At 39.4% G+C, this 25,344-nt stretch overlaps 3 protein-coding genes across 4 annotated transcripts; all 3 read right to left on the reverse strand.

The window, feature by feature from the left end:
* Nucleotides 1-113: 113 nt before the first annotated feature.
* LOC145484715 (serologically defined colon cancer antigen 8-like) lies at nucleotides 114-25,290 on the reverse strand. Of its 2 annotated transcripts, none has more exons than XM_081463340.1 (21): nucleotides 25,121-25,290; nucleotides 24,434-24,541; nucleotides 23,618-23,700; nucleotides 23,169-23,300; nucleotides 21,482-21,607; nucleotides 20,443-20,802; nucleotides 19,830-19,883; nucleotides 11,026-11,090; nucleotides 10,420-10,473; nucleotides 9,668-9,692; nucleotides 9,140-9,240; nucleotides 7,708-7,846; nucleotides 7,024-7,176; nucleotides 6,827-6,892; nucleotides 6,655-6,723; nucleotides 6,386-6,502; nucleotides 5,517-5,645; nucleotides 4,211-4,406; nucleotides 2,246-2,363; nucleotides 1,152-1,314; nucleotides 114-511 (listed from the first exon to the last, which is right to left on the reverse strand). In XM_081463340.1, exons 1-21 carry the CDS (start codon nucleotides 25,167-25,169, stop codon nucleotides 311-313), a joined length of 2,508 nt encoding a protein of 835 aa, XP_081319466.1. In that variant the 5' UTR covers nucleotides 25,170-25,290; the 3' UTR covers nucleotides 114-310. The 2 variants fall into 2 exon arrangements, with proteins under 2 accessions (XP_081319466.1, XP_081319467.1); XM_081463341.1 differs by having other exon boundaries at nucleotides 4,211-4,343; nucleotides 25,121-25,289.
* On the reverse strand, nucleotides 11,136-13,993 carry LOC145484793 (adenosine receptor A3-like). The gene has a single exon (XM_081463428.1). The coding sequence runs from the start codon at nucleotides 13,986-13,988 to the stop codon at nucleotides 13,056-13,058; it is 933 nt and encodes a 310-aa protein (XP_081319554.1). The 5' UTR covers nucleotides 13,989-13,993; the 3' UTR covers nucleotides 11,136-13,055.
* LOC145484791 (adenosine receptor A2b-like) lies at nucleotides 17,019-19,751 on the reverse strand. Its single transcript, XM_081463427.1, has one exon. It carries the CDS (start codon nucleotides 17,955-17,957, stop codon nucleotides 17,019-17,021), a length of 939 nt encoding a protein of 312 aa, XP_081319553.1. The 5' UTR covers nucleotides 17,958-19,751.
* Nucleotides 25,291-25,344: the final 54 nt, after the last annotated feature.

Raw genomic sequence — 25,344 nt, forward strand, 5'->3', positions numbered from 1 at the left:
TCTCACCATTTTATAGCTTTTTACTGTTGTAATTACCTCTCTTTTTAAGAGAAAATAACATTAAAAATATACATATACAAATATAGTATCTCTTTTGTACAGTTGTCAAGGAAAAAACAAATAAGATCAGAATATAAAAGAGATAATAGTGATAAAAATACTCTACTATGTTAGAAACAATCGACCACTTGTGATGGTCGATAAAAAGTAAAATAAGATATGTCGTTCAATTTACAGTGTGGTAATTTTTTTGACGCGTGGTTAATCCCCATAAAGAGTCACAACACGTCAGTGTTAGAGTCAGTGGGTGTCACGCATCACGCTCTTCTTCGTCGTTTGCGTGACCGTTGTCATCATTTTCGGCACTGACGTTACTTGCAGTTTCAATGGCAGGTGTCACGGGTTCGGAAGGCGTCTTTGACATCCACTGTTTTCTCAAGAATTCGACCTCTTGACAAAGAATTTTCCTTTCTTTCATCAAGTTGTTTCTTGAGGCCAACAACTGGCACATCTGTTCAAGAAACAAAATCAAACTGATATACAAGTGAAAGATTACATGACGACCCAGCTTACTCACTCAAGTGACGTTGCATGTCGTCATGGAGAAACCAATGCTACCATTCCTATACGTGTAGCATAGTGAAAAAGGTGACTGTGTCTTCAAATCACGCACTAAAAATGGTTGTTCCATCTCAAAACTCATATTTTTGAGATGAATAAGTCGAAGGATCGAGTGTGCTTATCAGTTTGGTATTGTCAGCCTGCAAGTAAGCAACCATATATACAGACTTGCTCATCGGCTAACTAGTGCATTTTGCTTTCCTGGGCGACAACTTCAAAGACACTCAAGGGTGGTTAGGAGAACTCGACGAAATATCACGGGGGTGGGGAAAGGTAACCTCTCATGGGCTGTCTGCAATGGAAGTTGCATCATCCCTTCTGCGGGAGGGGGAGGGCAACACTAGCTAACCGCTTATAAATAAATCTACGCCTTGATGAAGTGAATAAGGCGGGGGTGGGGAAAGGTAACCTTTCATGGGCTGTCTACAATGGAAGTTGCATGATCCCTTCTGCGGGAGGGGGAGAGCAACACTAGTTAATCGCTTATAAATAAAGCTACGCCGTGATGAAGTGAATAAGGCCCGTATTACCTGGTCGACTTGCTTACGGGCGTTCTCGTCGCTATGTTTGAGTCTTGATGATATTTCGTGTAAGTGTTTGTCCTTTTTCCGGCTCTCTGCCTCAAGGGCCCGTCTTTGCGCCATGGATTCCTCTAATTTTTTCTTCATTTTGTTGCATTCGTGGTTGGCGTCTCTAAATTTCGACAAAAAGAAAAAGAATCTTTAATCTTCCCAGGGTGGTCGCTACGATAGAGCGTTATCTCCGAGGCAATATTCACAGCGGTTTAGATGAAAAAATTATGTTATTCACAACAGGTGGATTAAAGGTAAATGGTACCTTACTTTGTACCTGGCACTCTGTGAGGAGACAGGGGCCGGAAGAGGGAAAAAATATATGCGGTGAAGACCAAGTGTATTTAAGCGTGGCTTAAGGTTGGCAATATCTATTGGGTTTTTTAACTGTAAATGCCGTATTTGTTTGTTTGCTTATTTATGGTAACTGGTAACCGGTAACTGGTAACTATGAACCTGGTAGACATGTTCAATTAGAAAGGGTTTGTCTAGGGAAGTTCATAAATCACATCAACAAAAACAGAGGATAGGAACTCAGATATTAGATTGAAATGTTCAAAACCAAATTAAGCAAATATCCTATCTTTCTTTGGTAAACCCCTGGACTAAAGTTTAATTTACAGCTCTAGGTGTGCGGTTTTCCAGCCATATATGAACTTGATCTTAACATTGCGAGAATAACGTTGAAAATTGAAGAGATCGTAAATCACATCTCTTAGAGGGGAGGGGAAGGAAGGGGAGGGAAGGGGAGGGTAGGGGAGGGAAAGGGAGGGTAGGGAAGGGAAGGGGAGGGGATGGGTGTGGTTTTATTCTTTTTCATCGCTTTATTCCTCCAGTAGCCAGATCTTTGCAAGGTTTTCCGGTGTCAGATGTCATACAAACTGACTCAATATTGATTCTGTAATGGCGCCTTGTGGCGCATGGCACTCTGTTCTTACAGCACGACGGGATCATCCGTAAACAATACCTTAACCAGTATAACCATGCCTTGGTAGTATGTATGTACATGAGTACAATATTATATCTTCACAAGTTACCCCAGTGAAGTCTACCTTGATTTTTCGGCAGAATCTTGCAGCTGTTGAGTTAGTTTTTTGCATTCGTCCTTCATCCGGTTGCACACTTGAATTTCTGCTTCCAGCATCTGTTGCAGTTCAGTTCTGAGCTGGGCTTTAGGAGCATAAGAACACAGTCGTATGACAAATTGTGAATGTATTTAAGGTGGCTCCATAGGGTAATCATTTATGACGTTGCGCGCGCAAGTGTTGTGTTTTGAATGCTGTTTTTGCATTCGCTTTTACACCTAGTCCTCTCAAACTTACTACATGTAATAAGCAATGATTAAATAGTGTTTTGCTATCATCTGTTAAAATTTTGGGATTTAGTCTTAGATAATAAATGCCCCCCCAAAATTTTTTTTACTGTTTTTATGGTTTATTTGTGATTTTCATGAATTTCCTTCGGTGAAATCTTCCAAAATTTTTACATCACATCGCTTCCAGCGGGATACGAATTTTAAACACGAAAACATTAGGGGTTGTGAAGGCAGTTTTTTCGACATTTTCAAATTTGTCTTTTATACCGCTGCAAAAGATCTGGTCTTATAGATTTCCCTGAAAAAACGAGCTCCGACTAAACTAAAATATTTTCTACCAATCTGCCAAATTTTACGGAATTTCACCGAAGGAAACGCGAGAAAATTCACTGTCAGTTTTGCTTTTTGTGCTCGTGTTGACGTAATAAAATATCGAAAAACACTGACGTTTTCCTTTGAGCGCGCGCAGATTACTTTCTCAGCGCTCGCACGATCGTAAAACCATAGGGAGCCACCTTAAGGTGGCCGAACACAGTTTTCTCGCTTGCTTTTGCTGATACAATTCAGTGCGCGCACAAGGATTGCAAAAAACAAACATGCCGTCAATAGAGCGATCATTTTATTTACTCAACACCCACACTATCTATGCAATTTTTCTCTATAATTGAACGCAGTGTACTGATGGCTTTAGTCTTTTATTACAAAGATATGTTAGAAAAGGTAACGCTGCAAAGAAGCCAGCAATTATCAGCTTTTTCTTTGTTACCGAAAGAACCCAGTTAAATGCAGCGCATGCGTAGTAAGTCAAAAAATTGCGATTGAATGAAAAATTGCACTCTTGGAAATACCCTATTTCTCAAGAACCACTCATCAGCATTTCACGAAATTTGGCACAAAATTACTTTAGGAAATAAGTAACTGGAGTATTGAAAATAATTGAACTTTAACAAAGGAAATTCTAGATATTCCAGCGACCCTTCAACAAGGGATTATTAAAGATTTCTCTGTTAAATTGTTAGCAAAATGGTGTTAACTTGTGAGAATTGTTACAAGCTTGTTGCATGCAAATTATAAAGAAAAACTAATGACTAGATTTTCTACAAATAAACAAAACCGATTTTAACGGCCTGTTTATATTTATTCATGTTGCCATGGCAACGGCACATACGTCAGCTTAACCATAGAAAAAAAAAAACAAAGTTCTTGTTGTTAACTTGCTTGCTGCCATGTTTGGCGACCGAGGGATCAAGGATTTTAGAGAAAAAGGTGAATGAAACACAGGTATCAAAAACTGTGTTCAGCCACCTTAAAGCGGCTATGTCAAGAATTAAAAAATATATATATTTTTTAATGTACAATGCTACCCTCAAATTGAGGAAAACTCCTAGAAAAACGTTAATTTAAGTAAAAGATAGTAATAAAATTAAAGGTAACAAGGATTTGACGGGCTGTAAAATAAAAGCAAACTTTAAGAGTTAAGGCTAAGTTTTTTAAGATGTCTCTTTCAAAAGAATAAAAAGACAGTAAACTAAGTACTCTGTAAGAAAATAAACACCGTTAGTTTCGTTTAAGTTCCTACTGTGATGGCATAAGGCGCGATGCTGCTACGGTTATGAGCACGTATGGTCCATACAAGGCGCGATCTCACGGTTGGTATGATCCAACAGAGAAAGCCATCGTGAAAGATTACAAGTAAACTCACTGTGCCTCGCCTCCGTTTCTTGTAATAACTTGGCAAGTTTTTCTTCCCTTTGCTTGTTTTGTTTACTGACACGTTCCATGTCTTCACCTCTTGTTTTCTCCAGCTTTTCCTTCGCAGCTAAAGCGCTTTTAACCTGCATAAAGGAGATCGGTAACACCATCATGCTTACACAGTCGAACCTCTCCACAACGGCCACCTTGAGGAGAGAGGAAAGTGGCTGTTGTTGAGAGGTGGGTATGGGTAGGTAGGGGTGTAATATGGCACCCGCGGTTTTTCGGGGGTGCAACATATTTTTTTCTGTTGTTTTCAAACATGTATATTTTAGCGTATATAAAGGAAAATATGTCAGTAAAAACTTCACAGAAACAGACCAACGACGCGCGGCACGGATAAGTTTGGTGACCATTTCCAATAAAAAAAAATGGGGTTTTGTCTACACCGTTCGTCGGTCGTTGATTCAGGACGTTCGCGCTAATAGTTTCTGCGCATCCTTAATTACTGCGCACGCAAATTCACACGCCACGTCATGCACGAGCGCGCGTGCTAAGTGATAAAATGAACAATGATAGGGCAGATGGCCATTGCTATAGCTTTTCCCGGATTTAACGATCTTGGACGTTCGGTGACCCCTATTTTTCGTTTGATGAACCATTTTTCTCTACCGATTTTCTATGTTTAGCGAAAAAAATGAAGAAAATCTATCGACTAGAAGTTTGATTTTTTTTGCAAAATGCCCCATCGGGTTCCGTTCTTTTTAGCTCTTGTTTATCTGTGCGACGGTTTCAAATGACTCTTGAGGGGTTAAGTTTTGTGAAAACGTTGGTAACATTTGGAATTATTTACGAAACAGACTCACTTCTACAAAATATGACTAAGATCGTTTGCCTCCATTGACTCACCTTCGATATTTTAAATTATAAACCCCTGTAGAGCATGCTGAATTACGTGCGCCAATTTTTCAAAATCAGGGTAGTTTTCCACACGCTTTATCTCTGAAACGAAGTCGGTGAACTCCAATTTTTTGGCATTTCTGACACAAGTAACTCATTATCTGACTGCCGCAAAAATTAAAAAATCTATCGACTGGAAAATTTTTGGCACTTGGGACGGGTTTTAGTGGCCGTTTCTGTTGTGGAGAGGTGGCCGTCGTAGAGAGGTTAAAATAAGAGTGAATGTATGCACCGTCCGCCGGGACCAAAGAATGTGGCCGTTGTAGAGAGGTGGTCGTCAGTGGAGGCTCGACTGTACAGCGAAAATATACTATCGAGAAGCTGAAGAGGATGACAAGCCTGAGCATTTAACCTACCTCCCGTTCTGCATTATTTAATCTCTCAGTAAGTCTGATGCAGTCCTCTTTACATTCCATCCAGCAGTGTTCAGCTTCTTGAAGGCGCCGTCGAAGGCCTTCCATTTCGCTTGTTAAGCGCGTTTTCTCCTGAACAGACACAGGCAAATATGTATTTAATCAAAACTGTAACAAAATTCTCGAACGTGATTGGCTATCAGCAGCCCGATTTGAGCATTAATTGGACAGTGTATACGCGTCATGCTTGTAATTGGACAGTACGCGTCATTTTGAGGGAGCTGTTGCGGTGCACTTTGTTGAGTAAACTGCTGTGTTTTTCAGCATTCATAGCGACGTTTAATCGTTCAGCGATCAATCGATGGTTTGTTCGTTTTTCGAATTTTGTCATAGTTTTGATTAATTGGTAACAGGACATCGTGTCGTCCAATTCAGTCTGTAATCATACTCTTGATTAACAAATCGGACTCCGGCTTCGCGGTCGTCCGATTTTGTTAATCACTCGTATGGTTACAGACCGAACTGGACTCCACTCAGTCCTATTACCATTATTAATAACGCTAGATTGTTTGGTACTCTGTGGTCAGTGGTTTACAACGAAATTATGTCAGTTTGAACGTTTTGGTGAGTAAATTTCCAAGTATACCAAAAATCCTCTAAGAGATACCCTAGATATCCGTCGTTTTCTTGTTTCCTTTATTTCTGAAAGTGGATACATTCAAATAACATCAAATATGGAAAATCGCACACTTTGCACGCAATTTTTTGACCTTGCAGTCCTTTCACGATCATGATGAATGAGCGTACACATTGCGGACCCACTTTCTTGAGAACAAGTCAACAAGGGTCGGCTGATGGCTGTGTTTACTGACCTGTTCTCTTTCTCTCTGAGCTTGCTGAGCTGTTGTTTTAAGTGAGCTTAATTCCTGTGAGGTCATCGACAGCTTCGTCTGCGTTTGTTCCAGTTCTTTCTGCACGTTGTCACCAGCCTGGTGAGAGAACAAAAGTTTTAAATCACAAGCGAGTGCACTATTATTAAGCCGCCTTTTGGCCCGTCACGCAGTATGTTCTATCGATAAGATTGCGTTACGAGCAAGTGAAGGTGGGACGCTGTACTCTACTTGTCACGATGTAAACTGACCTGCGTTATTAAAGACGCATGCGCCATTATTTGACTTTTTGCCTGTTCCAGCTCAGCCATGAGGTCGACCTGACATAAAATAATAACACTAAATCAACAACAAACAAAATAACTACTTTTCAACACAGCAAAACTGGAAACAATAAACAAAAAAAGACTAGTTCACACAAACCTTATCTCGTGTGAGTCGTTCCAGCTGGTTTTCTAATGCCGAACGAGCCTCACTTGATGATTCTAACTGCATTTAGAAAAAGCAAAACGTAATTTTAAAAGAATAAAATACTCAGTAACTCTTCCGGTCAAGAGCTTTTAAACATCATACCTTCTTCATACCCATCGCGAACCTACATTTCTAGTCTTGAAACATACCTGCTTAACAAGGCCGCTGACCTCCTCTCGGCATGCCTCGCGCACCTTCTCTCGCTCCTTCTCCATTTTCTCGCTGGATGATTTCATGTAGTTATCATGTCGTTCTCGCTCCTTTTGTAAATCTTCTTTCAGTTGCCGTACATGGATTATTGCCTGGGGACAGGACGGAACTCCGTGACACCCAAATCTACATACGCAGGCCTGATTTAATTATGTCAGTTTGTGTGAAAACACAGTGGACCATTCCGGTCATGTTTCCTTTTTCCTCTGTTTCAAAATGAGTGTTTTGTGCGAAAACATTTCTAATAAAAAAACATTAAAAAAATTCTAATTAAAAGCTTGATTTACATAAAAAATGACAAGAAACAGGACTGGTTTAGCACGAGGACTCGTCTCTTTAGTCTAATAAGCTCAACAGGCTCATAGCTCTTGGCGCTTAACTCCCGTGTCTGTCGCATTAAGCGGCTAGGAGGATTTACTACTCCCTCTAGAGCAGCCTGTCGGGTTTCCCAGCATTCTGTCACTCCGTCAGATTGCCCCAATAATTCACCGGTACTCATTTAACTCATGGTTGGAGAGAAGCACTTTGAGAGAAAATGAACTTTGTAAATATCGTTATCAGTTAACAACGGATGCAACACTGATGCATTCTAGTACAGAATAACGTACACCGATAAGGTGTACCTCTGCTTTTTCCAACTGAGCCTGCTCCACCATGTGACAACTCTTCTTCACTTGGTTATAAGCTTCAAACTCTCGTTGACGGACTTCAGCTAGTACCGCCTTCTGACCAGTCAACGTATTCATCAGGTCATCTCTCTCCCTAAGTACAGATTAATGACACATCATGACTTACTCTTACGTTGCCAAGCTGGTACTGGGGAAAGATAGTATTGATTAACTGACTCCCCGAGCTGTCCACGTGAGTAACATTCGTGTCACAGGATTGGCTATTTTTAGACCCTTCCGGGATTTCTGAAGTCGGGAGACAGGTGCCTGGACACCGACACAAAATAGTGTTGCGTTCAGACGCTGGGCACTTCAAGTACCATTTAGTGACCGAGTTCAAGGTCGAGTGCTTGGAAAAACGGTGTGTTCACATCAGTGCCTAGCGAAAAACGTACTCGGGCACTGTGCTCGCAAACCAAGTGTGAACATAGCCTTAAAGTGTCTATATCGTCTTAACTGTTTGTACAATTTTAGTATCTCTATGTAATTATAGAACATATCTCTACTTTATAGAGATACCAAAACCGTTAACGCCTGGCTACTAGGCTATGAACGAAAGAACGAAAGAGTTCTTGTTGTTGTATTGAAAAACTGACAGGAATAATAATAATAATAATAATAATAATAATAATAATAATAATAATAAAAAATCTGGTTGAAAAATACTAGAGAAAAATCAAATATATGTCAAAGTCGGTAGACATCATTTCCATACTACTGCAGAAACTAAAATTATAGGTAAGGGTTTCAGTTTGAGTAGTTTACACGGGTTTACATTCAATAAATCAAGAAATGTACATGAAAAGAATCTTTCTCAAGACTCTACTTGTGGATTACCTTGATTTCTTTCCACGAACTTTTTTTCCGAAATTTGAGTTGTTAAACTCGGAGTGCAGCTTTTCTGCGAGTGCGGCTTATCAGTCGATGTTTACGGTAGGCAATATGGGCACATTTAGAAGGATAACCGTAGGAATGAGACCCATATGGGAGATTAACTCTCTCACCCTTCACCTTCTCTCGATAGAACAAAGAACAACATTGAGACGTGGTTCCAATTTTGGTGTACCACTTGGCACAACAACATGGCGGCCAAAAAAATCTGCTAGAAGAACAACAGATTTTGCTACCAATAGCATTAGATTTCACATTGGAAATCTTCAGTCATCATTTCTAACTTGTAAGCATAATCTGAAGGTATAGCAGTGTTGCTTTGGATAACATTTAGTTTCTTGATTTCATATCAGGTTGAGGAAGGCTGTTGTAGTTGGCCAGAGAACATTGTTAAACGAACGAAGTTACAAGCTCAGTAGTCTTGAATTTAGAATTTCGGTGATGTGACGTCAAATAACGAATGCCCTGAGATAATCACGGACGGTTTCGTTCTTACTTTGTCAGTTGATTAATGGTATCTATGGCAGCTTCACTGTGTGAATTGAACAGCACAGCAGTTTGGTGTCCACACTTGACGCACAGGGCTGGCTGGCTTCGCTACCAAAAAATAAGCACAGATATAGTTATCGACATGCAAATTCTTCTTGATTGTTTTTCTCACATTTGTTATCATGCTAGTTAGAGAGAGAGAGTCTGAATCAAGACTTCTTGTAGGTGATCAGTTCGTGTAATCTCATGACTGAACTTGTTGTCTCACTCCGCATAATTACTGGTAAAAGAAATAAAATCTTCAGTAATGTTGACGGAGTCAAGAAACAAAGTTGGCGAAACAAGGCTGAAGTTCGACCATCAGTGATGTAGTTAAGCGAATACCAACGTAAAAAGATGAGTTTTACGATAAATCAGGTCTTTTTCAAAGTATTAAACTATAAGGACTAAAGCAAAACACAAAGACAGCCGAACCGCCACGATATCATCACTGTAATATTACATGTACTAACTTAAAATTCATTAATTGTCTAACCTGTTCTTCTAGCACTTTTTGAGCTCTGTAAACATAATAAAATTAAACATCTAAAAAAAATTCGTACTTTGTTTCATCAAAATGAATAACCTATTGGTCAAGATCAATGCATGGGTCGTAGCTTTAAGCCCATTGTAGAAATACTAAATAATAAAGAGCAAAAAAGCAATTCATTTGAATATCTTCCCTTTCCGGGAAATTTTTACTACGAGTATGTACGTGACTGCTAGCCTGCGTCATAGGCTCTCAATACCGACTGTTTTTAGAGTGACACGTCCGGCTGCACCACAGACGCATACAGGCTTTGGCTGTAGCTCCCTTGTTTAAGATAAGAGGGTGGGGGGGGGGGGGGGTCTCCATGCCTTAACACTACGCTCTTTTCTCTATATTCCGAGACAACTTGCGTTATGTCCTCGTTTTACCCTCCAAAAACATTAGTCTCAAAATGTACATGTATATAGTTAGTCACGGCACCGACCAAATATAGAATACACTGATCACAATGCAAAGAAAGAGCACGTCACCATGCATCAAGCGGGAAACAAAACGTGGCAAGTGTTAAATCTTGACTGAAATTGGTTTGCAACCTTACGGGTCAATAAACCATCTTAGGGCTGATACGTTGGGCTAAAAACAATGCACAGTGACGCAAAACTGGAAACCTGAATCACTCAACTATTTCGACAAGTCGACCGATACGAGATTTAGCGATTACGTAGCTTAAAGTTAAAAATCCAGCTTTAAACACTCGCCTTAATTTTGCCTGCAGCTCTGACACTTGTCTTTGGTAGTCTTCAAGTTCATCTCTGTAAAGGACACCAAATAAAAGCTTTCAGTTCAACGGACATGATTCAAATACTAGAATCAAGCTCTGTTAACCAGTGGTGGATCTAGGGGAGGGGCCCGGGGGGATCGTCCCCCTTTAATTTGGGTGAAAAAAACAACAACAAACAAACAAACAAAGAAAGGAAGGAAGAAAAGTCGGCAAGGCAGGCAGCCCCCGCCGCCCAGCTCAAGGTCTGGATCCGCCACATTTAACTTGACGCAACATCAACTAGAAGTGAAACATGTAGAGCTCTTCTACTCCTTCTGCAACATCTCCGCTTACTGCTGTAAGGTTCCTTAATAAATGATAACCGACTCGTTGTCATATAAAAGGGGGCTGATAATTCATCGGATCCAACAAAACACATTTCGCTCGAAAGCGAGAGATCAACTACATGTGTGTGGATGCGTCATACACTTTCCAGGGCAAAGTCCTAGAAAACGCTGTGATTAAGCTGTGTGCTTTTCCTCTCGTTAACGTGAAAGCATAAGATATGTTACTTGTACTTTCAACAGGAATAATATGATATCACCTTGTTGAGTAGAGAAGTGATTCAAGATGTCTTGTCTTTGCGTCGTGCAGTTTACGTATTTTTTTCTGTAAAATAATAATAAAAATACTTTAGATTGGGAAACTGGATATTTTATTGGGGGACTTTGTTGATGTACGTCCTCTGTAAAACAACAACGAAAAATGACCAAATTCTGCGTTGTGTGGAAAACTTGAACCACAACGGATAATTTTTAAATTTATACTTCGAATTTAATGCTGTGTTCCATAACCAGTTTCAAGATAGTTTTGACAAAGAGAAACTGAGTAACTGACTTTAGAGCATCGTGAGATTCGTAGGTAAAATATAAAGCTATTACTTATTTTACCACAATTGCTGCTAATCTCGCAATCTAATTAGCTAATTTGCCGTTGTCGATAAAAGTCCAGACAACGATGCTCGCGTCAATGTGTCACGCAATGCCTTTTTCAGCTCGCGCTCTGAAAAAAAAAAAAAAAAAACATTTTCTTTGATGTTGATATTGTGGTAAAAAACAAATCGACATTGTCCCGGGCGACGCCGTCGCAGCTTCTTAAACTCCCTAATACGTTCATGAATGACCTGGATGTTCTGTTAACCCGCGATTTGAGCGAGTTTTTCAATCCCATCGGGCCTCCGGCAGCACAATCTGGTTGAAGCCGTAACCTCAGTAGCATTAAGGAATGTGTACCCGTGTTTCAATAATAAAGACTGAGAGACTGTGGACAAAGCTGTGAACAAAGATGGAAGTGGTTAGCTGTCACGTGATAATTTCCAGTGTGTTGGTTGTGACCCTGTTAAGACGTTAAGAATTTTTGTTATATAACTGGAAATTTCCCTCAAAAGCGCGCGCTCTCATTGGCTACCTAACACAAGACACCACAAGACACCTAACAATGGGACTGTTTCCAGCCAAGTGGGCAGTGGTAAGTGGAAGTGGGCAACATTGCATTTTCTTCATACATAAGGTCACTTTTTGGGGAGACCTCTTTTCAGCCTAAGCTGTTGTTGGAGTTCAAAAATATTGTAAGTTCGTTGAAATACTCAGTACCATTAAATTTGGGGGATATCATATGAAGATCTTTAACAATTATTCCACGGGCGCGTGTTGGACATGAGATAGTAGATAACCAAAGAGGCGCGTAGCCCCAAGCTGGCTTTACTCTTCTCATATCCAACAAGCGCGAGTGGAATAATGATTTTATCAAAAACGCCCCAACAATATAGAAAACTAAAATAAAACTAAAAAGCCCCAAGAAATCACGTGTACAGAACATGGTATAATGGCTCATACCCCATGATGGCTAAGCCAATGAAAACTCTCGAAATGCATTACCCAATGATCCAGTTTTAATAACATGTGATATTCTTCCGTTTCGGCTGCATCGCGTCACCTGTTTCAGTTAGACTAATCGCACGCCAGATAAAATATTCGTGACTGATGGATTACAACAGGTGACATAAATTTTTCAGAAGGATATTCATATTCATATTTTATGACGAAAGAAGTTGTTTTTCGGGCTGTGTATTTCTCATTTAATAATAATAATTATAATAACCACCGAGGCATTAGTATCACGGTTTCCTACGGAACCAAAATTCGCCTTATAAATTTTTTAGAAGGCTACTCATAATGAATGACAAAATATGTTCTTTTTCAGGCTTTTTATTTAACATTTACTACCGAGGTATTAATATCACGATATCAGAGGATTGAAAGTAATAAGGAAGCAGTATCATTCCAGTCTTCTTGTAAAGAAAACATAGCACACAATTGTTAGGAGTTTTGCTTGGGATATGGATGCTGTAATATTTACCACAGACTAGGGTATTGATAAGATACGCTGTGAAATAATCAAATAACACATAACAGTTTTCGAATAAAAGTGTTTCTGTTTTTTTTTTTTTCTTTTTTAAGCACGTACTACAAGGCAATATTTTAAATCTTCAACCCGAATATGAGTAAAAGTGAACTGCGAGTTTGATCTCCATGAAGTATCTCTCACAAAATATCTCAATTTTGTGAACTAACCCTATGAACAGGACAGCATTTCTCTGATTGTCATCTTCACTGCTTGTTTTACGTCACTGATCTTCCAGCAATAAAGAAAAGGATTTAGCGACGAATTCAAGTAGGCTAGAGTGATTGTTAATTCCCAAGCGAGAAAATAGGATACAGATTGCCTGTCGTATCGGAAACAGGCTGAAACTATGCAATATGGTAGATAACAAACAACTAATGCTAACTGCACCCATAGTGCACTGAACACTGCCTTTCTGTATCGCGCTAAGTTCAGTGGAATTCCTTGGCTTGGTTGTTGAGTGTGGTCTTGTAACTGCGTTTGGCGACGACGGAGTGTGAGGAAAATCTTTGTGTAAGCGGAGATCGAGATCACTACACACAGCGAAATGACTATCCAGCCATACCAGAAAGTAATATGATCATTAATGAGGTACGATGTCGCACCGAGAATGCTCACAACCCAAAACACAACTACAATAACATATGTTCGCTTTAAAGTTACAACCTGTCTGTACCTCAGCTCCAAGAACAGAGCGAGAAGTCTGTCCACGCTTATTGCAGTCACTGTTAACAACGAGACTCCAGATAGAGTATAGCAGGCTACAAAATGGGAGGCAACTGCGTAAGGACACAAATCCCATTTCTCCTGAACTCGGGATATCAAATAGGAAATATGGATAGGCTGTACTATAAGGCCAACGCAGAGATCAGTTGTTGCCAGACACTTAAACAAGACTTTGGATGGAGGATGAAGGGAAGACTCTTTGCGAAGAGCAATTAGAATCAGAGTATTCCCAAGAAAGGCTGTGACTGATAGAATAATGTCCAACGCTGCAATAAATAACAACTCTCCATGTATTCCGTCCGTCAAACTGACAGAGCAAAGTTGTTGTGAAAATGATTCCGTCTGCTTTCCACCTCCAGTTACGTTTGCCGTCGCCATTTGTTCCGCAAGTGAGATTAGCTGTTTAAGTGAAAGATGTTTCTCAAAATCCACTCAGGATCATTTGATCACTCGAAAGCGACGGCGATTCTATATTACACTATCGGAACCGCCTTTTATGCACTGAATTAAATGCTGTCAAGATGGTTTCCAATTCAGAGCTATCTGACAGATGGTTCCATATGTGTATGTTTGCGCTGTAGATTAGCTGCTACTTCACTTACTAATGTTGGAATTCTCAAAATGTTTCACTTGTTTGGTGGAATAGCTGACGGTCGTTCGGTGCAAGCGATAACGGAATTGTGTCGAGGTTTACTTTCAGCTTGAGAACTGGCGTGATTTCACAACTTTTTGCCGTTTGACTGACGTTTTCACAGCGTAAGCGTATTAATTCACCTTAGTTGTAGATAGTTTCAATACAATTCGTTTCGATACAAAGTCAACCTCGTTCCCAAGGTCTTCTCCACTTTTCCCAATGGCGTGCGAGGAAAAATCATGGCAAAGGCTGAAATAACGCCCCCGTTAATTGGCTTATTCATACGAGAATGCTGATTTGTTTAAATAATCCTAACGAAATATGGCGCAAAAAGACGGACAAGCTAAGGGCTGTTATAGTAAGTTGCAATGCAGCTCGTTTAAAGTGTTGTTTAATCAGAATCCCATTTACAATTCGAAAGGTAAGTTTTTAGATCCGTTATGTTTAAAAGTTGCAAGATGTAACCCATATCATAGAAACAGAAATAAATAACGAGCGTAAGATTCGCCGATAGCGATCTAGCACGCCTCAAGCGGTCACGTTCTGTTTTATTTGTTCTATATTCATGCGCGATAAGATTTTGATCCTTGCTATTTTATTGATGTACAATCTATGACGTCAGAGGGTAACAGCGAATGTTGACAGGCGAGCGCCACTGCAGGCTAGGCTGCAGGAAACAATAACCTCCATTTTTCTTACAAAATACAATTCAGCGCGCGCAAAAGGACAATAAAAAAAAACAAACAAACATGGCGTCTATACAGCGATCATTTTATTTGCACAATGCTCGAGCTATGTGTGCTATTTTTCTTCAGAACTGATCACAGTGTATTTATGGTTTTAGTCTCTTATCAGAAATGTTTGTTATAAAACGTAACGATTCAAAGAACCCAGCAATTCGCAGATTTTTCTGTTACCGAAAGAACCCAGTTAAATGCAGCGCATGCGTAGTAAGTAAAACAATCGCGATTGAATGCGGAATGGCTTTCTAGGAAATAAGCTCATTTCTCCAGAACCACTCATTAGAATTTCACGAAATTTGGCACGAAAACATTTCAGGAAATAAGTAACTGGAGTATTGAAAAACTTTTGAAATTTAACTGAGGAAATTCAAGATATTTCAGTTGTCCTTCAACAAGGGATAATTAAAAATCTCTTTGTTATTAACTACTATGACTGGATTTTCTGCAAATAAAGAAGAAGCCTTGTTTATATTTATTTATGTTGCATGGCAACGGCACATATGTCAGCTTAACTATCAAAAACCCGAAGGTTGCGTTGTTAACTTGCTGTTGCCATTTTTGGTGACCAAGGATCAAGGGTTTTAGGGTAAAAGGTATATGAAACACAGAAATCGAAAACTGCGTTCGGCCACCTCAAGCCGTCAGAACGGCTTGCATAAGATCCGCTCAAAATTTTTCTATAGCTATTCGAATGGCAGACATTATCCGTTCGAACAATATCCTGTGCCGTTCGAACGTTTACAGCAACCACCGTTCGAAATTATTTCTTGGGCCGTTCGAACGGTAATTGAAGTCGATTTAAACGGCTTGAGCATCCGTTTCCCATCCGTTAGTTTACCGTTCGTTTTGACAGTTTAACGGATATCCTTTTATGCATGTTTTCGCGCGATAGGTCACAAATATTCTTGGATACTTGTCTGCGGGCGCCATCTGTTCCGAGAAACTACCAGTTTTCACATAATGAAGATGGAGGAAGACTGTGAGCTTTGAGGAACACGTTTAGAATGTCACGGACAAATATCCGTGCATATTTTCGCGCCAAACGGTGCTTGTTGTGTTTATTATCTTTCATATATTTTTAAACAAGGGCACTTTTTGTGAGACCTCTTCTAAGGAGCCATGACATTCTGTAGGCATTCACAACATCACTGGTTGTTAAAACTAAAAAGTGTAATACTCAGTTTAACAATTTAGTTGAGATTAAAACCGACGTGCGAGCATCGAGCGCAAATTTTGAAAACTGGATGTCACTTGGGAGATGTCATCTGATGACAAAAGAAGTTTCTTTATAAACTGTTTATTTCTTATTGCTGCCTTCTTAGCATGTAGTATTACGTTTTGCTTCAGACATAAATTTCGCCACAATTATAAAACAACCACGAGATATTTCATGACGGAATGCTTATCGATTGACGCCTGATAAAAATCATACTACTTTGTTCCGATAACATGGACCCGTATTTACCTTAACCTTATTTACATGACAAAGAGAATACAGTCATAGTGTTTAATAACTCGGCAAAACAAAGACTAAAGCTGTTACTGATAACGAAAACATGTCCACAGCTTTTTACAGAGTTCTAGAACATTTCAATTGAAAGCGTGTCGTTTAATACTTTTTTTTTTTTATTATTTTTTAAATACTGTCTATGTGCAAGATATTTCTGCAAAATTTACGTTGAGCGTAAACTACTCAACACTTAACAGAAACTCACGCTTTCCAACATACAGGGAACAACACTGGGTAATGTACAGGAACAACTTTAAGAAACAAAAATTATACGGAAAGAAAGGAACTCCTGATGAAATAGAAGTCTAGTTGAACTCCACACATCATCAGAATTAAAGAAAATATTCCAAACTTATTGATTTAGATTATGGTCCTATTCTCCCAGAGGAGAGCCAGGACTAATGATGATGATTATGACGACGACGACGACGACGACGACGACGACGACGACGACGACGACGACGACGATGTTTTAGATTTACTCTGAGAGGAAAAACACGGTCGTGCAACACGACAATCACCTAACTCCACAGACAGCAAATTGCTTCTCTAATTGTCGTCTTTACTGCTCGTTTCACTTCAGCAATCTTCCAACAATAAAGAAACGGGTTTAACGAAGAGTTAAAGAAAACTAGAGTGGTCGCAAATCCCCAGAGGACAAGATCGGAAGAAGATAGTCTTCTATAACTGAACAATGCTGCTAATATGCTGTATGGTAGATAACAGACCGCTAATGCCAACTGCACCCACAGCGCACTGGACACTGCCTTTCTGTATCGCGCTGAGTTCAGTGGAACTCCTTGGCTAGGTTGTTGAGTGTGGTGTTGTACTTGCGTTTGGTGACGACGAAGTGTGAGGAAAATCTTTGTGTACGAGAAGATCGACGTTACTACACACAACAATGTAATTACACAGCCATACCAGAAGGTGATCAGGTGATTTTTTAAGAACGATGTTGCACCGAGAATGCTCACAATCCAAAACATAACTACAACAACATATGTACGCTTTAAAGCTACAACTCGTCTGTACCTCAGTCCCAACAACAGGGCGAGAAGTCTGTCCACGCTTATTGCAGTCATGGTTAACAAAGAGACTCCAGACAAAGTATAGCCGGTTACGGAAAAGGTGCCTAAGACGTAGCGACAAAGATTCCATTTTTTCTGAGCGAGAGCCATAAAATAGCAAACTTTAAGAGGCTCTGCAATAATACCGACACAGAGATCGGTTGTTGCCAGACAACTAAATAGGAGTTTGGACGGCGGATGAAGGGAAGACTCCTTGCGAAGGGCGACTAGGATCAGAGTATTACCAAGGAAGGCAGTGATGGAAAGGAAAATATCCAACACTGAGATAGATATCAACTGGTCGTGTATTCCGTCCGTCAAACTGACAGAGCAAAGCTGTTGTACAAATGATTCAGTGTGCTTTCCACCTCCAGTTACGTTTGTCATCGCCATTATTTTGCAAGTGAGGTCAGCTGTCTAAGCGAGAGATATTTCTCAAAATCCACTCAGGATCACTTGATCGCTGGAAAGCGACGGCGATTTTATACGTATACCATCAAAGCCGGCGTTTATATACTGACTTTTTCACCACCAAGATGGTTTCACATGAGCAATATCTTGAGTTGTAGACTAGCGCTTACATTGACTTACAATTGTTGGAATTCCCAAGACACCACACTGGTAAGGTAGTCAGAATGCCTGACGGTTATTTCATGCTAAAAATCCACCATCACAGCCGGCGTCTATGCACTAAATTTGTCACCAACAAAATGCTTTGAGCTCACGTGTATTTGAATTCTGTCGATTGTGATTGTCAGATTGACTATACTACCGACATTATTAGAAAGCTTTTTATTGATCACTGACGTTTTCACAGCTTCAGTGGAAGTCATTAACATGCTTACTGCAGCAGTTTTTTCTCGTTTAGCTCTGTTATTATTTTTGGTGACCAGCTTCTTTGTGTATTTTAATTTTTCATTTAAATATATTGTGCGGGGTGGCCGGAGGTTTGTGGAGGGGTTCATTGTAGTTTACAGCTCGGCTTTGGATGTCAAGTCATTCTGCGTGTTTTTCGCTGCCGGACTGTTCTCCTGTTCGACACAGGCTGTCGAACTTAGTACATGTATCTGACAAAGTTTAGCTAGGCCTAATGGAGACGATACCCTGACGGATTGTCTTTCGTATGCGATCATAGTAGTTATATCTGACGAAGCATCCTGAGTCGATCGCTGAAACCAAAATACTCCCATAATCAGATTTTAGATTTCTTTCATTCAATTATGTGGCAAACATGTTGCATAAGGCATATTTTCAGGGAAAAATAGGAAATTTTCCTTACAAAAGGTGCTTAAATTATCAACATCTTACTGACGGCTGGGTTTCACAATAAACAACACAAGCACAAGCGTAACTACATTGACAAGTCAGACTACTTATTCCACTGTAGATTCATGCTTCAAGCAAACATACAAGTACAGATCGGGATCAAAATGTTTCTTTTCCCCGCTGTTTCACTTATGCTTACATTCACCTTCCGCTGATGAAAAGGAACACCGTTTAAACACAAAGGAATCTTTTATGTGGTGCCTTAGAAAACACTCGTTCCGTTCATCTTGTTTTACACGTGTGCGTTCTACTTGTTTTAAACTTGCGCTTGTGTTTGTCATGCGAGTAAAAACCCATAAAATGCTGTCAAGTAGCGCTTTTTATTGAAAAAATTCAATGATTCCTTAACCAGCCGCTCCGCAGTTACAGGGATTGAAAAACCGGTTTCTCGGGGAGGCAGCACTTAAAGGAGCTTTGTCTTTAAGTTTTAAATGTGTCCAAGTGCGTTGTTCAGTGTAGTCCGTGCTAACCTTCTCTATCCTTAGCCATCCTTGTTCCTTTATGTATTATTATTATTCTTTGGCGTTTTCAGTTTTTCAATCTTAGTTACCTTTTTTTTTTTTTTCAAGTTTCCTTCAATTTAAGGTTATTTTTTACGCGGCCAAATAAACTTAAAATACCGTGACTGAGCTCCTTAAACTTCTCTAAAAGAGAACTTTTCAAAATAAAAATGAGCGATAGAAATTTTACACAACGTTTCGATGTCGTCATGACATCATTATCAAGTGACAAGAAAATAACGTTATTTTCTTGTCACTTGATAATGATGTCATGACGACATCGAAACGTTGTGTAAAATTCCTATCGCTCATTTTTATTTTGAAATGTTTATCAAAATTTAATCTCATTCAAAAGAGAACTTACAGATAAAGTGGTTGTCTACAAAAGGTGGTCGAACAAGGGAGTTTCACAGCAGTTTTCCGTAGTTTTGACACTTACCACTTCTTCTTCAAGTTGGTTAACAAATTTCCTTTCATTGGCGGACATAAAGAGCTGTCAAGAATACAAAGAAATCACAGTGTTATTTTAACACCCGAGCCTGTATTACGAGAGAAATGGTGCTCAGCCACACTAACTATGTCGGCCATGTCCTTTAATGCTTTAAACGTGGGCCGTACATTGGACCAACTGACTCAGTTTAACCATGCCAAATTTGGACTTTTACTGAACGCAAGCAACAAACCATAGCGTAAAATTATCTAGTTATAGAGACGTCTTCACATCTGATGGATTAAAGCGTCCTCTGTATATTTCTATATTTCTAGTGTGCAATTATAAAACTGAAACTTCTAAAAGGATAACCGGGAGTCTTGCCTGTTAGATGTCACTCAACTGCTACCATAATCAGTCACTATAAAAATTACACTAAATGTAGGCCTGAAGCATGTTTTACTGTACATCTTGTTTTAGGATATTCTTAATCATCAGAAGCAAATATTACCACGATCCATAATACCAATGCGGGTGCATCGTTTGAAAACACATCAAGTAGTAAATGTACAGTAATATCTTAAATATAATTACGAAGGATCATTTACGTCATGCACCGTACCTGTGAATCAACGGCGTCCATTTCAAATGAAGTCTCCATAGTAGACCTCTGCTGCACTCTTGGCATCAATACCTTTCTAGGATCATGATCCATAACTGCCATTTGTGCCTTCCTATCTGTGTCCCTTGCACTTCTTTCTTCATCATCTGGATCATGTTCCTTCGCTCTCTGCATTTCCTTGCCTGTGTTTCTCGGATGTCTCTCTGTGCTTGCCTCGCCGTGTAACCGCAGTTTAGATCCTTTGACATCACTGTCCTCAATGTGTCTGTCGTCATCATCATCATCATCACTATCGTCACAGCTAACCCTTCGTGCTTGAACCCCTAGAGTGTCCTCTCTGGTATTTGATGGCGACTGGTCCTAATATTAAATACATTAATAATGTCAGACTAGAGATTGAATCGCCTGTCCTGGTCATTTCTCATGCACTGTGATCAATTTCCTCATCCAACACTAGTAGTTTAATTCTGAGAGAAGAAACACCTAAAAATAGTAATGGTGAGGGTGTGGGCGGGGGCAGGGAGTAGGGGGCAGGGGGTGTAATAAAATCATTCCATCCAGGGAGGGTACACAAAGTACATTAATAAAGACATGGTGTTGCTTCTTATTGTGAAAACTGGGATTAAAATTTTTGCTATCTAGGCCAAGATGAGCTGTGTGTATTACAGAGGGGATAACTATGCATTGTGCGTGGAATTACAGGCTGGAGATTGTAATATCACACCTCATCACTGTACAGATTACACCTATAATGCCCATATCTCTTTTTAACCATTGTAAAAAGAGTACAATATGCATTTTCTAGCATGAGGTGAAGTGGTGTTAACCATGCACACAAAATTATCACATCACATGACTTGACAGCATAAATCTTATAATATAAAAATTAAATTTATAAAATTTATAATAAAATAAAAATAAAATTTATAATAAAATTTATAAATAAAATTTATAATATAAAAATTCATCTTATAATTCAAATCAAATATCAAAGATAAGTATGTGAACAATGCATAAACCAGTTAACTAAGACACATACTTCAAAATCAGTTTGCTTTTCCGCTGATAGCACTTGCGTAATGGCTTGTGTCTTGAGCTGATCAAAAAGAGTCTCATTTTCTGTAATCACAAGTTCTGCTCGTTGCTTCAATGACTGTAAAGCATCCTGGAAAAACAAAGAAAGTCACTGACATGTAGTCATTTAGACTACTGTATCTATTTTAGTGCAAAATTTTTTGGGGGGTCTAAACTTTTTCAAACCAGTTTGATTTTCATTTCCTTTCGTTTCACATTATGGTTTGACCATATTGAGGAATGTTTTTTTGTAAAGATGTTCAGTTCAAAAAGTGTTGCATGCCTGTGAAAACCAGTTGCCCTCCTTTGGGAAAAATAATGAAACGCTGAAAAATCAAAATCACTCTGATTTGAAACCTCTGGGAGTTGTTGTGCAACCACAAATGTTGACGGAATTGTGAAACCATTCCAAAAAAAGCAGTGGCCTACATGTATGTTACTTCCAGTCTGTGGCTTTGGTATAACTTTCAATGTTTGCTAGTCTTGCTCAGATCAGCTTCTTTAAACTTATGCTCAGCCCTGACACACACTTCAGTGAGAATTACAGAATTGCAGGTCCTTTTTTGACCTCTATATTTTCTACTTTGCACATCAACCGGTTATGGGGTGTCTAAAGTTACATGTAAAAGTAACTTGGACACATTCAAGATGGCTGACAAGAGAAAATGGTTGAATTATTCCTCATGCTTTGTCATGTGCATCGAATATACTGTTTTTTAACATAATTATGTTATATTGATTTAATGACTAGCTTGGGGCCCCTTGCTAGAGGGCCACAAAGCACCACCCCAATTATAATTCAGCTTTAACTAGATCTGAACACTACATGCAGGGACCATGTCATGCTGTGGGCTGCCTGCTGCTTGGGATTCTCTAGATTTCCAGGGTCCATTTATCATTTAGCAAATTGAAATTTGCCCGTTGTACAAGGATGGTTGTGCACTAACTCGGCAGCAGCTGTCATACACAATGCAGTCCATTCTACACTCTACTGGCTTCTGGTTGTTACTCTGCTCATAGATTCGGATTGGCAGTCTGCACTTGATCATCGCATTGCAAATGTAGTGACGACAGTCCAGCAATGCCTACCTAATTTACCTGCATTTGCACTATGCTATTGTTTACATCTCCAATTAACTTGCATGGCAGGCATCACAATTTTTGTTTTTCAGATCTACAGCTCTAGTTTGGTGCCTCAGGGTTAGGTACCGTGGTCTGGAGGCTGTGCCTTTGTAGCCACAAGCCACTTGATCCTGTTCTGGGTTGATCCCCACCTGGAGACCCCATCAGTTTGGCTTGTGGGGACTGTGGTCCAGTTGGGCAATGGTGATTGACATCACCATGGGCGACCTCTCAGGAAAAAGACATTCATCCAGTTCAAATGGGGTAAGCTAAAGGCTGAGTGAACTTAGTACATGTAGCATCCGATTCAGGGCAGGGGAGGGAGAAGAATGCTCCTTGTTTCTTTACACTTCACAAAGAACAGTCAAGCACTGGCAGCAAGGAGACATCTTATCTCTAGTGACTAGGAATGAATCAGACTTACTTCTCCTTACCTAAACTGGCATTGCACAATCATAGCAGTTGAAGAGTGTTGTAAAGCATCAGAACCACTATACACAATTTCATTTCAATATTGATTTTTGACTCACCTTGTAAAACTCGACTTGACCCTCAAGATGTTGGAAAATAGCAACCTGGTTGTCTAAAAGGTGAGTAACTTCATCTGTACTGGGCAAGTAGCTTCTATCTGGGGATAAGGGTTGGCCATTAGGTGCTCCACCCTACAGTATAGAATTCATTTAAAAGTTACAAAGCAACAAATGAGACTGAAGCAAGCCTTTTGAATGTGCTGTTCTGGAAAATAATTCCATACTCCAGACCTCGCATGGGGTTTTTTTTTATTCCACGAACTTTCCGCAAAATCAGCCATATTTAGGCAAATTTGTCTCTGAGAATCTCGTGAAATTTGACTTTTTTCCCGCAATCTATCAGAAGCCCTGTCAATGTGATTTCTTTTGTTTTATTCCCGTAAGCCTCATACATTTATCAAAATTGGCCTTTTTTGTTGACTGTCACTAATGCACCACTTCATACTCACTGGCTTCGAAAAAGAGCCTAGAGGTCTCGGTTCCAAAATTTTAGCCTCATCATATCGCTGGAGTAATGTCTTCAATCTTGCCACTGAAAGCAAAGCAAAACAACTGATTTCATCAACAAAGTCAGTTAAAAACAAGGGAAAACAATCTGATGTACGTTCCTGATACCAGTATTGTTTTCATCTTAACATACTTTTTCTCCAGTTTGACATTCTGTCCACTCTAAAACGGTAAATTCAGCTACCAATAGGGAGCTTGTTAAAAGTAATCTCCAGAGTGGATATTTTTCAACATGCCAGCTGATATCACAAAGTTAAATTTAGTGTAGACTCAACCATGCATTAATATTTGTTACGCCAAAAGCTCAAAGACTAAAGATAAAATGCTGAATCTTTAATTTGTCCAGATTGGTGTGGTCTAGGGACAGAAATGCTACCATCATTTATTAATCCACATTACAGTGTAGACTGGACACTGAGCCTCAGAATCCCTACAGTAGGTTGATCTTAGTGAACTTTCAATTCATCAACATGGTATGTTCTTTTATCAGTGTTATGGTCAGAGTTGGGTGCCATAATTGAATAGCTGTTGGTTGACACAACCTGACATATATACCTTCCTAAGTAGGTATGATTTCTTGACAACTAGTGTCCCTTCTTCAGTTCTCAAAATTATATTACATATTATAGTATTATCAATTTCTAAAATGGACAGTGTTAAACATCATTTTCAATATATATATATATATATATATATATATATATATATATATATATATATATATATATATATATATTTTTTTTTTTTTTTTTTTTTACCTGCCGAGCTGTAGGCATCTCCTTTGAATATAAACCTCTTGGAAGCAGGAGACTTGACAGGTGAATTAAGTGCATATCTCAGTGGACCCAAGCTTTGGGAAGCTCTCTCTGCATACAAGAGACAGAAAACGTAAAACTTTATGAAAGTGGCAAAAGTTCAATTGAGGCCCTACACTACTGTAAAATGATTTTTAAACAATTTTAGTATCCTTTTACAGTAGTGCAAGGCCTCAATTGAACTTTTGCCACTTTCATTTAAAATGCTACCGAAGGACAACATCCAACGATTAGTAAATCTTATGTTTACAGAAACGAATTTAACACATCCTCCCAAATGACAGAGAATATTGACTGACTCTTACAAGTACATGTGCAGCCCTGCCAGTGTGTTCCAGTAGCCCATGATTTACTGCCTACAGACATACTGTACAGCAGTAAGCTCAATTATTTGCTGCCTAGACTGTACTTCACCCTGAAGTTCACTAATCCTTACTGATATATAGCTTATCCATTTCAAACCTCTATTATCCTGCTATCCTGCCACAACACATGAATATTAAGCACACGTCAAGAGTGTGATAGAGTCATTCCTTAGAGGCTGTTTAGCTTAATAAGCTTACATGAATCGATATGATCTGATTTTATCTGACCAAACGTTACGCTAAATTCATCAGTTAGTTTGCCTACCTCGAATCGCTTTCTGGTAATCTGAAATTGGTTCATCTATATCAAACATTACTCTTTTGAGACCTTTCTACCGCATTTGAGAGAAGACACTGAATGAGTTCCTCGTAAAACCCATAAAAAGTTCTATGTATACAAAGAGAGATCTCAAGAGAAACGGTTTCAAACAGGCACTCACAAACAATTGAGCCCGCGATATGCACCTTCTCGCCCCAGTGTTCTTTCAG

This window comes from Orbicella franksi, chromosome 4, assembly GCF_964199315.1.
Source record: "Orbicella franksi chromosome 4, jaOrbFran1.1, whole genome shotgun sequence".
Classification (NCBI taxonomy): domain Eukaryota; kingdom Metazoa; phylum Cnidaria; class Anthozoa; order Scleractinia; family Merulinidae; genus Orbicella; species Orbicella franksi.

What these genes read in the sequence shown, in the direction of transcription:
- LOC145484793 (XM_081463428.1), bottom strand. Translation starts at nt 13,988, where the DNA reads ATGGCGACGGCAAACGTAACTGGAGGTGGAAAGCAGACGGAATCATTT.
- LOC145484791 (XM_081463427.1), bottom strand. Translation starts at nt 17,957, where the DNA reads ATGGCGATGACAAACGTAACTGGAGGTGGAAAGCACACTGAATCATTT.
- LOC145484715 (XM_081463340.1), bottom strand. Translation starts at nt 25,169, where the DNA reads ATGTTTGATATAGATGAACCAATTTCAGATTACCAGAAAGCGATTCGA. An exon ending in GTCAAGTCGAGTTTTACAAG is followed by an intron (nt 21,608 to 23,168) that starts GTGAGTCAAAAA and finishes TTGTTTTTCCAG; the next exon opens with GATGCTTTACAGTCATTGAA. An exon ending in ACCAACTTGAAGAAGAAGTG is followed by an intron (nt 11,091 to 19,829) that starts GTAAGTGTCAAA and finishes ATTATTTTACAG; the next exon opens with AAAAAAATACGTAAACTGCA.